The sequence below is a fragment of the Xenopus laevis genome, chromosome 4L, assembly GCF_017654675.1.
Source record: "Xenopus laevis strain J_2021 chromosome 4L, Xenopus_laevis_v10.1, whole genome shotgun sequence".
Lineage (NCBI taxonomy): Eukaryota > Metazoa > Chordata > Amphibia > Anura > Pipidae > Xenopus > Xenopus laevis.
Window position 1 is genome coordinate 33,476,348 of NC_054377.1, and position 14,027 is coordinate 33,490,374.

General features: G+C 38.1%; 1 protein-coding gene across 8 annotated transcripts in view; it reads left to right on the forward strand.

The window, feature by feature from the left end:
* Positions 1 to 14,027, forward strand: part of fto.L (FTO alpha-ketoglutarate dependent dioxygenase L homeolog) — a 198,116-nt gene that overhangs the window by 18,870 nt on the left and 165,219 nt on the right. For 5 of the 8 annotated variants that reach the window (XM_018256821.2, XM_018256820.2, XM_018256818.2 and 2 more), the window contains 2 exon segments: positions 8,741 to 8,818; positions 12,850 to 13,471. In XM_018256821.2, coding sequence (XP_018112310.1) covers positions 8,741 to 8,818; positions 12,850 to 13,471 — 700 coding nt within the window. 8 annotated transcript variants of the gene reach the window in all.

A 14,027-nucleotide genomic window follows, 5' to 3' on the forward strand; every position in this document is an offset into this window, starting at 1 on the left:
AAAAATAAACCCTTGCACCAGAGCGCTGGCTAAACACAATTGGCAGCCTAACTACAGTTGGGTGGCTTTCCCAACACCAACTTAACAAAACCAAAATATCATAAAATCATTTTATAGAAAGGAAAGAAATCCTGCAGCAACTTAGAAAACGTAAATGTGATGTTTCAAGAAACTCATCTTAAAGTGGACCTGTCACCCAGACATAAAAATCTGCACCAGAATAGAGAATGGGTTGGAGGTATGTTTTTTTTTTCCCCAGCCATAAATAAAAAAGGTGGGGTAGCAATTTTATTCCACCGAAACTTAAATGCCCATATTTTAGCAGAATATAGAGATGAGCAAGGAAGATTTATTCATGTTGGAAGTGTTGATTTTTGATAAAAAAAATTGCATTTTATTTCGATTTATGCTCCCAATCACACTAATAAATTTTCTTTGCTGATCTTAGTCATAGGATCTCGACTATCCTCAATCTAATATTATATTAGGTGATTTCATTGACACTCACTTTTGGTCTCTAGACAGATCTGATTCCATTAGGGCTAACACATGACCAAATTGACAAATGGGTTACTTAACTTGTCTGATTTGACTGATGTCTGGAGACTTTTACACCCAACAGAAAAGGACTTTACACATTTCTCCTCCCAATCTATGGTGGGGACCAGAATCGATTATATCTTAGTTTCAAATGATATTATTGGTAAAATGATCTCTGTGGATATTGCTCAAATTGCCACATCTATAGGTTTCAGAGATTATGTTTCATGATCTTTTCCGACTACATTAGCAGATCATCCCAAATTTTCAAAGATGCTTTTAGAAAGGTGGGATTTATTTATTTTAGAAAATTCACAACACTCTAGTAATCCCTCTCTTATGTGGGAAACATGGAAATATGTGATTATGGGTGATATTTCAGCCTATAAATTTTGACTTACACGTAAAATTAATGATAATTTTCTGAAGCTGAGCTTGCAACAAAGAGATTACTTGAAACTAATAGTCAGAAATATAAATCCTTAAAAAACTGGATAACCTTAAGCGATTCTATCTTTGCTTAAAGGACCAGTAACATCAAATTTTTTTTTAAAAAAATTCGTTAGTATTCAACGAAAAATAAACACCAAGACAAATGAAACTTTTAAATTTCAAAGCCTTTATTAAGAAATAACTTACCGAAACTTCACTTCCTGTCCTCTGCAAAAAAGGCGATACGGCGACCATCCATCCTGCAGAGCTCGATTTCTCCTCCTGGCTATTCTAGTGACAGTCTGCAGCGCTTTCCCTATTCCCAGCAGTAGCAGGTACTGGGAGAGCTGGATCAGTGGGGTGTGCATGCCACCTGCTCCCCATCGATGTGCCCATCTGAGTGTGCCCGGGGTCGGCAGTGCCCGCTGCTGAATCCTCCCAACAGAAAACGGCACCTCGTCTCCTCCTCAGTTCATGTCTCCTGCCCTCAGCGCCGTGCAGCAGTATGTCCAGCGGCAGCCCCCACAGCATCTTGTCCAACAGGTCCGTGAGGCTGCCCGCTGCCTGCAGGAGAAGGAGGAAGAGCCATGCAGGCGCCTACCCGGTGTCCAGCCTCAACTCCATGGAGTTGCCTTGCTGAGCCAGTGTGTTGGTCTGGTGCGGGGAGTTGAAATCGCTGACTCTGCCGATGAGATACACCGCCCTGCTGTCAGAGATGTGGATGCTGTGATACTGCTTATTATACCGATTATTGGCCACTTCAGGAAGTGAAGTTTCGGTAAGTTATTTCTTGATAAAGGCTTTGAAATTTAAAAGTTTAATTTGTCTTGGTGTTTATTTTTCGTTGAATACTAACGAATTTTTTAAAAACAATTTTTGATGTTACTGGTCCTTTAACACTTCAAGGCGAAACTGGCTAATTTCAGCAATAAAGCTAATAATGGAAGATCTTAAATATGAATTATAAAAATAACTAACCCTCATTTATAGTGTAGATTTTTAGAAAATTGATCTCTTTTCTTCATACAAATTGATCCTTGTCACGAAATTGAAATCTTAGGGATATTACAAATCTAATAGTTTTACATGTAAAGTGTCTCCATTAGTTCAAGGTTATTTTTGATAATTGATACTGCTGTATTAGTTAATAGTTCTCCATTTAAATCTGTAAAACCGCTGAGTGAGGTTTTGGTTTATTTTGTTTTTTATTCTTTCCCTTTTATTTTATATGCTATATTATTTATTTTCCTTTGGAATCTTTGATTTTAAGTATATGCACTTATTTGTTCAATTCCTTGATGTCATGCAGCAATTTATATTATTCTGTTTATCTTGACATACTCAATAAGTGAATCATAATCTATTGTGTTTATGAAAATCCAATAAAAATGTTGAAGACATAAAAAAAAAAAAGAACCAAAATATATATCACAATTACTGGTAACCAGTACCTTTCCTGTGCAGTTGAGCTCCTGCTCTCTCACTCTCTCAGGCAGATTCGGGGAAATTTAGTCGCCTGGCGACTAATCGCCTCTTCTGCGGGGCGTCAATCTCCCGGAACTGCCTTCCCCTTGCCTGCCGCCTGCTATAATGAGAAAACGCCAATGCACTTGCGGCGCTTCGATTTCCGGAGTCGCCTGAAGTTTCCTTGTGAGGCAAAAAAAAATCCAAAAAAACTGAATTAGTTCAGTATTGGTGGTGTAAAGAGTGCAGTGACCAGGGTACCTAGGATGCAGTATTAAGGAATGCCAGCAATGAGGTGAGAGTGAGAATTAGAATTGGAAAGCTCATCTCCAAAAGATAGGATGTAAAACAAGAACATAGAGAAGTAGCTGTAAATATATGGATCAGGGGAGCATGCTGTATATACCAAGCAGCATCACTCTGGCTTGCTTTAAATATAGATTTTTATTTTAACTGTATTAATTAACTTTAATTACTAAGTTCTAGCACTAACAGTTGGTGAAGTAGGTGCCTAGAAGGAAGTTGAATGTTGCAAATAAGCACTGGACCAAAGAAGATTAACACAAAGTGTAGTTATTTATAGTAGAAAGGCTTAATCTTGAAGTGCAGGATTCAATTGAGGTGTCATTCCTCCACTGGCATTTGACTGATCATGAGCATCTTTAGAAAGTGTATTGAACTTGTGTGCCAAGGGATTTTAGTGGATAAGAGAAACTGGTGGGAGCAACAAGGTTGTAAAAGTGGAATCATAGGGCAAGCTATCATATTGATATTGCACTGTAATTTACTTATAAATATTCTCCTTATCCTTTTCTTCCTAAAGGGGACCTGTCATCCAGACATAAAAATCTGCATAATAGTCCTTTTCAAATTAAATGTGAAATATTTTTCACACTGTACCAGGTGAAAAAAGTGTTCAGAAAGAAATAGGAAATTATTGTACTTTTTTTTTTTTTTTTTAAATGGGACTAAGACTGCTATACCATATAACTTTTTTTCAGTTGAGATAGTTCACCAGAAATAAAGACTTTTTAAAATTACTTTCTATTTTCTGTTTGTGACAGTTTTTCTGATATTTAAAGTTACATTTTTTCACCTTATGTCTTTTTAAATGCAGCTCTGACAGGTGGTGTCACGACTCTGTAAACTGTTCTAAATTGATACATTTAGGTGATACATATCTTATCTTTAGCAGAATCCCAGAGTTTCATTAAAGGCAGCTGATATAATTGATAAAATATTTGCTAATATTCCACAGCTTCTGAGAAATGTATCAACTAATGTAGCAAAACAGTTTTGAATCTACACCTGGATTACAGGGCTACCAGACTGAAACACCAGAGACAGGAACATTAAACTTGAAATTTAAATTTTGGAAAAACTTTAAAAAATACAAGATGGAAACTAATTGAAAAAATTTCTTTATTTCTGTGAACAATTTCTTTAAGGCAGCCATGGTAAGTGTGCTAAATATGCCAGGACACCAGGATATTGTGATTTATCAAGATTTATTTGGTGTCTTCACATGGAATCTAAAGAATCTAGGCAAGCAATTGAAAAATGTATTTTAAGGAAGCCATGGTAAGTGTGCTAAGTATGCCAGGACACCAGGAGATTGTGACTTATCAAGGTGTTGCCACATGGAATCAAAACAATGTAGACAAATCCTAAAAGAAGCCATCATAGTCTTTCTTTAGATATATGTATATATGTGCTGAGAACTTTTTGTAGGGTTTGAATGTGATGACAATCATCTTTCTTTAATAAAAATCAACTATTAGATGCTAGTAATGTATTTTAATATTATTAAATTGCATAGTAGATTTGTGGAAGGAGAGCCTCATTGTTCCCCTTTGCAAAACACTGGTAAGGTCCCATCTAGAATATGCAGTTTTGGTCTGAGGTGCTTAAAGGGATATGATCCAGTAATGTATTCAATGAGGTTTGAGAAAAGACACACTAATCAAGTTTAGCCTGTTAGCCTAAATGACACCTGCTAACTGCTTATTGACTCAGAGGAAGGCAATAAAAATCCTTCTGGACTTACAAAAGACAAGTCTCTAAATCAACTTTACACTAGGAGTTAATTTCGGTAACACTGTATTTTTCTAAAAAGGCATCCTACCCTCGAAATGACCCTATGTATCCGCCAATACAACAGCCTCAGTAAAGTGGATCACATCTTTAACAGTTGTTTACTGTAAAAAACAAACAAACCATTTTTGCATCTTAAAATGGAATCGCCTTTCTTCTAATCTGAATGGATGCCCTTGTGTTCATGAATAAAGTATCAGAGAATCAGTGTATGTCATCTTGTATATTTATACAAAGTACTCATATCCCCCATTTAGCATATTTTCTGCAGTATAAACCACTTGGCTAATGTTTAATTCCATTCATTTTATGAGTTTAGTAGTTCTTAATTGGACTTAATCTATTTTATTAAGTTCCCTTTTAAAAACTGGAGGCCAAAGATACACTGCATATTCCACATGGGCCTTACGAGGGCTTTTATAGATAGAGGATGACCCACTGCTTGTGTGAATCTATACTTCTTTAATAGAGGAAAATGCCTTTTTGTCCTTTAATGCAGTGAACTTTATCATTCACACGTTCCCCCAGGTCCCTCAGGATATGCCTAATTTAATCCCATTTAGGGTATAAATGGCTTGCATACTTGTGTACCTCAAATGCATAATCTTACATTAATTGACATTTAATTTTATCTGGCACTTAGCTGTCCAGTCTACCAGTTTGTCCAGATCCCACTGCATGGATGAGACTTCCTGGATTGGCTTGTATAGTTTTGTGTCTTCCGTTTACAATGCTCTTCATCATGTCATTAATGAATAAAATAAATAAATGTGGGCCCAATAAAGAAACTCTTTAGCACCATACTAAGTATACTTAGAAGGTTATTTATTGAAGCCCGAATGCCAAAAAAACTAAAAATGCAAGTTATTTTGACCATAAAATATGACTCAGAAAATCCAGCATCTCAGACATGCCGAGTTTGTATATGTCAGTGGGAGAAGTCCCGAAGATATCTTGATCTGCTCTGGGTTTCCTGCAAAAATATAAGGATTTCATGGTTTTTGGGCAAAAATCTGAAAAATTTGTACGATTCAAATTTCCGGACAATTCTCACAGTTTTTTCCCCGAACTGGAAATTTTTGGGAAAATGTATTAAGTAAAAGGAAATAACCTGTGCAGATTTGGTTGTAGTATATTTCAGAAACTGAGATAAATTCGGACTTGTGAACAGCCCAGAGTGGCTCAACTGTCTTTAAGAATATTATCTGTTAAGAAGAGCTTTGGAAGTTTGAATCACCACTGGTGCTTTCTGAAACCCCAACATTTTCTCATCCCTTATAATATTTGTGAGGACTTGAGGGCAGAGACTTTAAAGGGGACCTGTCACCCTAAGAAATAATTCCAAATCCTATTTTATCATGTTCGTCAAGCAAAATAAACGTTACTTATACTCAGGGCCAGAACTAGAGGTAGGCAGAAGAGGCACATGCCTAGGGCGCAAAGGTGGAGGGGTGCCATGCAGGTACCTTCCCTTGTGTCTCACATCTCGGGCAGCTCCTCTTGTCTTTTTAGTGTGTGCCTGCGATTTTCTTCGCAAACGCACGCACACATTGGACTCGTGTCCCCCACCGCCGGCGCACATACCCTTGAATCCCCATCATGCACACGCTTGAGAAGAGGGCTACGTAGTCAGCCGGGTTGCCTAGGGCATCCGGCTGACTTGGCCCAGCACTGCTTACACTATATAAATTATTTAAATTTAAAGTTTCCTTCAGCCAGGGAATTCACAATGATATCAAGCAGACAGGTGACATTTTGTGGACAATGTTTTTAAGGCAAGCCTTGCATTATCTCACAATTTTGTTTGCCATGCACTGGCTGCTTAATTAAATGTTGAGAGAGGTTGGGAATGCTGGAAAGCCCTCTACTATAGACTCCATTTTTTTTTCAAGTTTTATTGATATTTGTACTGTACATGTGTGAGCATGGCATTTCCAAATATTAAAGTTTGTATTACATATTACAAAAGGTTGGTACATTATGACATTTCACTGGAAAAAACTCTGAAATTTAAATTACATCAAACCTGTGTGAAAGTGTGTCTGTTTAAGTTGGTAAGGAGGACTGCTAACCTTACTCTACTATATAATAATATTCATGCTGGAGTATAGTTGGCATGAGGTCTATACTAGATTACCTATCTTTTGCTTGTGTAAGTGGTAGGGGGTGAGATAGGTTCTATGTAAGAATTTAAATTGGAGTAACTTGTCTTTGGCTCCAAACAAGTATTCGAACTGTGAATCTAGTATTTTCCTTCCAGTACTCCCTGGGATGTCCTGGGGACTCCATTTTAAATGGGTGGTTCACTTTTAAGTTAACTTTTAGTATGTTATAGAATTATTTATTCTAAGCAACTTTTCAATTGGCCTTTATTTGTTATTTTTTAAAGTCTTTGAATTGTTTGCCTTGTTCGTCTATTTCCTGCTTTCAAATGGGGGATACTGACCCCATCTAAAAAAACAAATGCTGAATGAAGCTACACATTTATTGATATTGCTACTTTTTACTGCTAATTTTTTATTCAAGCTCTCTCCTTTTCATATTCCATACTCTGTGTATGGTTGCTAGGGTAATTTGAACCCTAGCAACCAGATTGCCGAAGTTGCAAACTGGAAAGCTGCTGAAAATGCTAAATAACTCAAAAACCACAAATAATAAAAAATAAAAACCAATTGCATATTGTCTCAAAATAGCGATCTCTACATCATACTAAATGTACATTTAAAGGTGAAAAACCCTTTTAATCAAATAAATAATTAAATTTTGTAAACATAATTTCCTTTTTCTCTGTAATAATACTACAGTACCTTGAGATATAATTAAACTATACTGTCCTATTGGGTTTAAAGGGGTTGTTCACTTTCAAGCTACTACCGTATATACTCGAGTATAAGCCGATCCGAGTATAAGCCGAGGTACCTAATTTTACCTACGAAAACTGGGAAAACTTATTGACTCTAGTGTAAGCCTAGACACAACTACAGCCCTGTCTCCCAGCAGCGCACATTCCGCCAAAGAGACCCCCCCCCCAGCGATCAACCGGACTTCTTTGCAAAGTTGATGGTGACAGAGAATTGCCAAACGGATTACTGTGTGCATTGTCCCACTGTCCCACTAGTATGTGCAGAGGGTGCTGTGTGATATTGCCATCACTGTTAATCTTTCGTATAACCAACAGAGGGTGCTGTGTGATTGCCATCACTGTTAATCCTTCATATAACCAACAGAGGACGCACTGTTATTCTTTCATATAACCAACAGAGGGCGCTGTATGATATTGCAGTCACTGTTATTCTTTGATATAATCAACAGGGCGCACTGTTATTCTTTCATATAACCAACAGATGGCGCTGTGTGATATTGCAGTCACTGTTATTCTTTGATATAACCAACAGAGGGCGCACTGTTATTCTTTCATATAACCAACAGAGGGCGCTGTGTGATATTGCAGTCACTGTTATTCTTTGATATAACCAACAGAGGGCGCACTGTTATTCTTTCATTTAACCAACAGAGGGCATTGTGGGATATTGCAGTCTCTCCCCAAGTGAATTGTTGGTATAGGAATGATTAAAAGTGACTGCAATCTCAGATTCTGCCCGCTGACCCGAGTATAAGCCGAGGTAGACTTTTTCAGCACATTTTGGATGCTGAAAAACTCGGCTTATACTCGGGTATATACGGTAGTTGTTTTCCGATAGATCACCAGAAATAACGACTTTTTCCAATTACTTTCTGTTTTCTATGTCACCATTTTTCTAATATTGAAGTGTAAAGTGTCTTTTTTTCACCTTCTAAAGCAGCTCTGGGTGGGGGTCGCCGACCCTGTAAACTGTTCTAAATTGATAATTTAGTTTCCAGGTTGTCTGGCTGTTAGGGTTTTCTTTTCCCTAGCAACCAGACAGTGGTTTAAATCAGAGATTGGAAAATGAATAGGAACAGGACTGAATATGTAGATAAATAATAAAAACTTAACAATAATAATAAAATTGTAGCATCACAGAACAATAGGTTGTAGCTACTGCGTGGCCCCCATTTGTAAGATGGAAAAAGGCAGAAGAGAAAGGCAATTAATACAAAAATATTTATAAAAATAAAGAACAATTTCAAAGTTTCTAGGAATAGGACATACCTATAGCCAAAAACTGCCAATAATGTGAACATGAATGCAAAAGTGTGTTTTGGATAAATTCTTTGTTTTCCATCTTAGAAACGGAAACTTCTTGAACAAATTGGAGATGGACATCTTCCATATCTTTCTTCAAAAGATGACACATTTTATGATTTGGTAGGTAGTAGAAATACATTGGTTGTTACTTAAAAGAGGTATATACGTATATATTTATATAAAGGAATATGGATTGGTGAAAATGGGGGCTTTCCACCTAGCAAAAATAGAATGGTAGATTTTGGTACCATTGGAAATGCATGTAGGGGATCTGTCACCCTAAGAAATTATTCCACTTCATTTTCTATCATTTTAGTAATGAATTTTTACTATATAAATGTAAATTTAGTTTTTTCTTCAGTTTTGGAATTCATGATCTCCGCAGATAGACACTGTTGTGGACACTGTTATGTAGGCAAGTTTTGTATTACCCCAAAATCTTAAGTATGCCCCAGAATGGGGGACCTGATGGCTATGCCAAGGATACACATACAATTACAGTATATACTGTGAGAAGGGAGGGGGAATGTTAGGAGTTCAGTGACATCTAGTAAGTGCTGAATGGAAATGAAAGTAATTGAATGCCCCATCCTTATGTCTCAGGCATAGATACAGGTAGCGTTGCCTCCTGGCCGGTATTTTACTGGCCTGACCTGTAAAAATAATGGTGGTTCCAATGTTATTAATAGGGGAAAAAGATAAATATATAGGAAGGCCGGTATTTTTTTCCAGAAAAGGTGGCAACTCTAGATACAGGACACACAGACAAATACACACACCCTCTGATTTCTAAATAAATTTATATTATGAATGGAGGTTTTAATACAAAAGTTAATTTAGGTTTTGCATAGGACTTTTATTATACAGCTTTTTATGTCTGGTTGATAGGTCCACTTGAAATGAACAGTTCAATGTAAAAATAATTTAAATGTAATGTTACTTTTTTTTTCTAATTTTGATTCTGTACATTACCATAATGAATTTTAAATGAAACAACTCAGATGCAGTTGAACTGCCGCTTTAATTCAGTGGGTTAAACAAAAAGATTGCATAAAAATATGAGGAACTAAAGCCTTTTTTTTTTTTAACACAATCACTTCATTTCAGGGGCTCAAAAGTAATTAAACAAATTAAAAAATGAAAAGAAAATGTTCATTTCTAATACTTGGTTGAAAACCCTTTGCTGGCAATGGCAGCCTGAAGTCTTGAACTCATGGACATAACCAGATTCTTAGCGAGACAAAAAAATGATGCGGTTTGCATCGGAGCTCACCCGGAATAGCTGTGTCTGCCTGGCCGCAGCCTGTGCAAGACGCCGGTTACTCCACGCCGGCAATCAATGCAGGACTCAACATACTCTCGCGTATTCGGCGCCGATCCAGGACATCACGAGGACAGCAGCGTTCGAACACCCACCGCTGAAACCCTCACTTGTGTGTTTGTTGAAATAAAGCCTGAAATTTTGCACGGACGCTGCTGTCCTCGTGATAACCAGATTCTTAAGATGGCCATAGCTCGTTTGGTGACATCGCTGATATGGCACTAACGGCATGGCTATATCGGGGATAATCCGAATGTTTGGCCGTATGCTCGAACGATCGGATTACAATACGCAAAGGGTCTCAGACGGGTTGGTTGGGTTAAAATCACGATATCGTGGCGGATATCGATCGGGAAGACCCATCGGAAACCCCCATACACGGGCAGATAAGCTGTCAAATTGGTCTCAACGACCGATATCGGCAGCTTTATCTGCCCGTGTATGGCCATCTTTAGTTTCCTCCTTTTTAATGCTCTGCCAGGCCTTTACTGCATCGGCTTTCAGTTGCTGTTTGTGGGCTTTTCTGTCCAAAGTTTAGTCTTCAACAAGTGAAATGCATGCTCAATTGGGTTCAGATCAGATGACTGATTTGGCCATTCAAGAATATTCCACTTCTTTGCTTTGATAAACTCCTGGGTGCTTTGGCTGTATGTTTTGGGTCATTGTCCATCTGTATTATGAAACACCTCCCAATCAATTTGACTGCATTTAGCTGGATTTGAGCACCGCAGAATTCATTTGGCTGCTTCTGTCATGTGTCACATCATCGATAAACACTAGTGTCCCAGTGTCAATGGCAGCCATGCACACCCCCAAGCCATCACACTGCCTCCGCCATGTTTTACAAATGATGTGGTATGCTTTGGATCATGAGCTGTTCCACGCCTTCTCCATACTATTATCTTGCCGTCATTTTGGTAGAGGTTGATCTTGGTTTCATCTGTCCAAAGAATGTTTTTTCAGAATTGTGCTGGCTTTTTTAGCTTTTTTTTTTTTTTTTTTTTTTTTAGCAAAGTCCAATCTAGCCTTTCTATTCTTTAGGCATATGAGTGACTTGCACCTTGCAGTGCACCCTCTGTATTTACTTTCATGCAGTCTTCTCTTTATGGTAGACGTGGATATCGATATGCCCACGTCCTGGAGCATGTTGTTCACTTGTTTGGCTGTTGTAAAGGGGTTTCTCTTCACCTTGGAAATGAGTCTGCGATCATCCACCACTGTTGTCTTCCATGGACGTCCAGATCTTCTTGCGTTGCTGAGTTCACCAGTGCTTTCTTTCTTTTCTCAGGCTTTCTTTCTTTCTCAGGATGTACTCTAGATTTTGCCACTCCTAATATTGTAGCAATTTCTCGGATGGGTTTTTTTCTGTTTTTGCAGCTCACGGATGGCTTGTTACACATGCATGGAGAGCTTCTTTGACTGCATGTTGTCTGTTTCAGCAAAATCTTCCACATACAAGCCCCCCCCCTCGGGAACGTAACTAGAGGCGGCCAGGCTCTGGTGTGGGACATGCAGCCGGGCCCCCCCTCCGTACGAAATTTTCTGGCCGTAAATCAGTGGTGCACAAGCTGCCAGGAGGCCCTGAGGGGGTGCAGGCCCTGGCCCAATCGCACCCCCTGCTCCCCCAGTAGTTCCGCCACTGCCCCCCTCAAATCAACTCCAGGGTTTTTATCTGCTTCATTGATAATGAAATAACGAAGGAATTGCCCACACCTGCCCATGAAATAGCCTTTGAGTCAATGGTCCAATTACTTTCGAGCCCCTGAAATGAAGTGATTGTGTTAAAAAAGGCTTTAGTTCCTCACATTTTTAAGCAATCTTTTTGTTCAACCCACTGAATGAAAGCTGAAAGTCTGCAGTTCAACTGCATCAGAGTTGTTTCATTTAAAATTCATAGTGGTAATGTACAGAAACAAAATTTGAAAAAAAGTCTATGTCTAAAGATTTATGGGCCTAACTGTATGTGTGGAACTGCTATGTTTTTGTTACTATGTACACATTACATTAAATAAACCCAATAGGATTGTGTTGGGTTTGCTAGCTAATTCTTTATTAGTTCTGAAGGTTGCTCAGTGTTAACATAAAAACTGGTAAATAGATAGGCTGTGCACACCTCAGTCCTCTAGAGTGAAATTCCACCACTCTACATTCATTTCTATGGGATTTTGAAAGGCTTATTTATCAAAGGATGAACTTTCTCCCATTGATAAATACTCTTTTAACAATTCCATGGAAATGAATTGAGAGTGGCAATCTCTAACTTCACTTTTTGATAAATATACCCCTAGGTTGGCAAAACAATCCTATTGGGTTTATTTAATGTAATGTGTACATTGTAACTAGAACATAGCAGTTTCACACATAAAACATTAGGTGCACATTATTGGTAAAACATTAAATCCATATTAACATACCAAGTAAGAGAGGGGTTATTTCAGTGCTCTGCTGACACATGGTTTCTTCAACCTAACACTTTTCATGCTATTGGGTGCTTTATCTGAGGCAACCTCCTCTCATTGATTGCATTAAACTGTTATGTGTTTGTTATTATGTATGTTTAGGACATATAACATTAATACGCAGTGCTAAACAAAAAGCAGACTTTAGATATGGAAATCCAAAGTAGAGAAAAATCCTGTAGGTCTTAAGCATTCTAGAAAATAGATCCTATACACATCCAACCCTTTCCCTCTGTTATAATAAAAATCAGTACCTTGTAACTAAAAATTTTAAAAAGTTTAACCAATGTTTAAGTGATTTTTCAATATTTAAGGTTTGGCGATCATGGAATGACTATTCCTGTTAGTACTATCTTCTGTTACTTTTTCAGTGGGGATCTTGTTACTCAAAACTTACCCTTCTTCAAGCAAAGCATGTTCCAGTAGACCTGCACCACACAGTCCAAAATGCATTTTTATCCTTACTTCGTAATGGTTGTCTCTTTCAAGACCTTGTGCGTCTGAAAGGTAAAGACATTATTACTCCAGTTTCTCGGATTCTAATAGGTCGCCCAGGATATACCTATAAATACTTAAAAACAAGATTATTTGCTGTACCATGGATTAATGATGAACTCAACACTCAGTACAGTACAAGGAATTTATTGGAAACGTATAAAGCTTTTTCTGACTTGAATGATTTCCTTTATTCCCAGACAGTCAATGAATTACAAAAACTTGGAAAGATCCATAAAGATAATTTTTTCCAACATTCTGAGTATAAAGAGCAAATAAAATCAGACCAAAGGCCCTCTACTTCAAATTATGAAAATGTAAAGCTCCACAGCATGGAATCATTTAATGTAACATTGATAAATTACATGGATCCACAGAATATGTCCTTTCTGAAAGAAGAGCCATATTTTGGCATGGGGAAAATGGCAGTAAGCTGGCACCATGATGAGAATTTAGTGGAGCAGTCCACAGTTGCAGTCTACAACTACAGTTATCAAGGTAATGAATTGGTTGATTGTTTAAATAGTTTATATTGTTTAATTTCTTTGCATAGCATAACATAATTACTTTCATCAATATAATATAAGAGGTACATACTGAATCAAAACTAAACTCTTTGGGCCTCATTTAATTATTTCCCAGATGCATACCTGCAGTCTGAGGTGTTATGTCAGTTACTTCCATGTCCTTATTACTTGTCATAGGCTAAGTGGATACTACAGAGAGTTTTGTAAAACCGCTCTATAATTTAAGGTGGCCATACATGGGCCGATAAAAGCTGCCGACAGACCGAGTCGGCAGCTTATTGGCTCGTGTATGGGGCCCCCCGACACGCTTCCCCGATCGAGATCTGGCCGAAAGTCGGCCAGATCTCGATCGGATGGGACTAAAAATCCCGTTGGATCGTGGCCGCATTTGTTCGTTGATGCAATCCCACAATCCAACCGCCCGTAAAGCCACCGTTAGGATCCGATCGTTGGGCCCTAGGGCCCACGATCGGATCAGCCCGATATTGCCCACCTCAAGGTGGGCATATCGGGGAGAGATCCGCTCA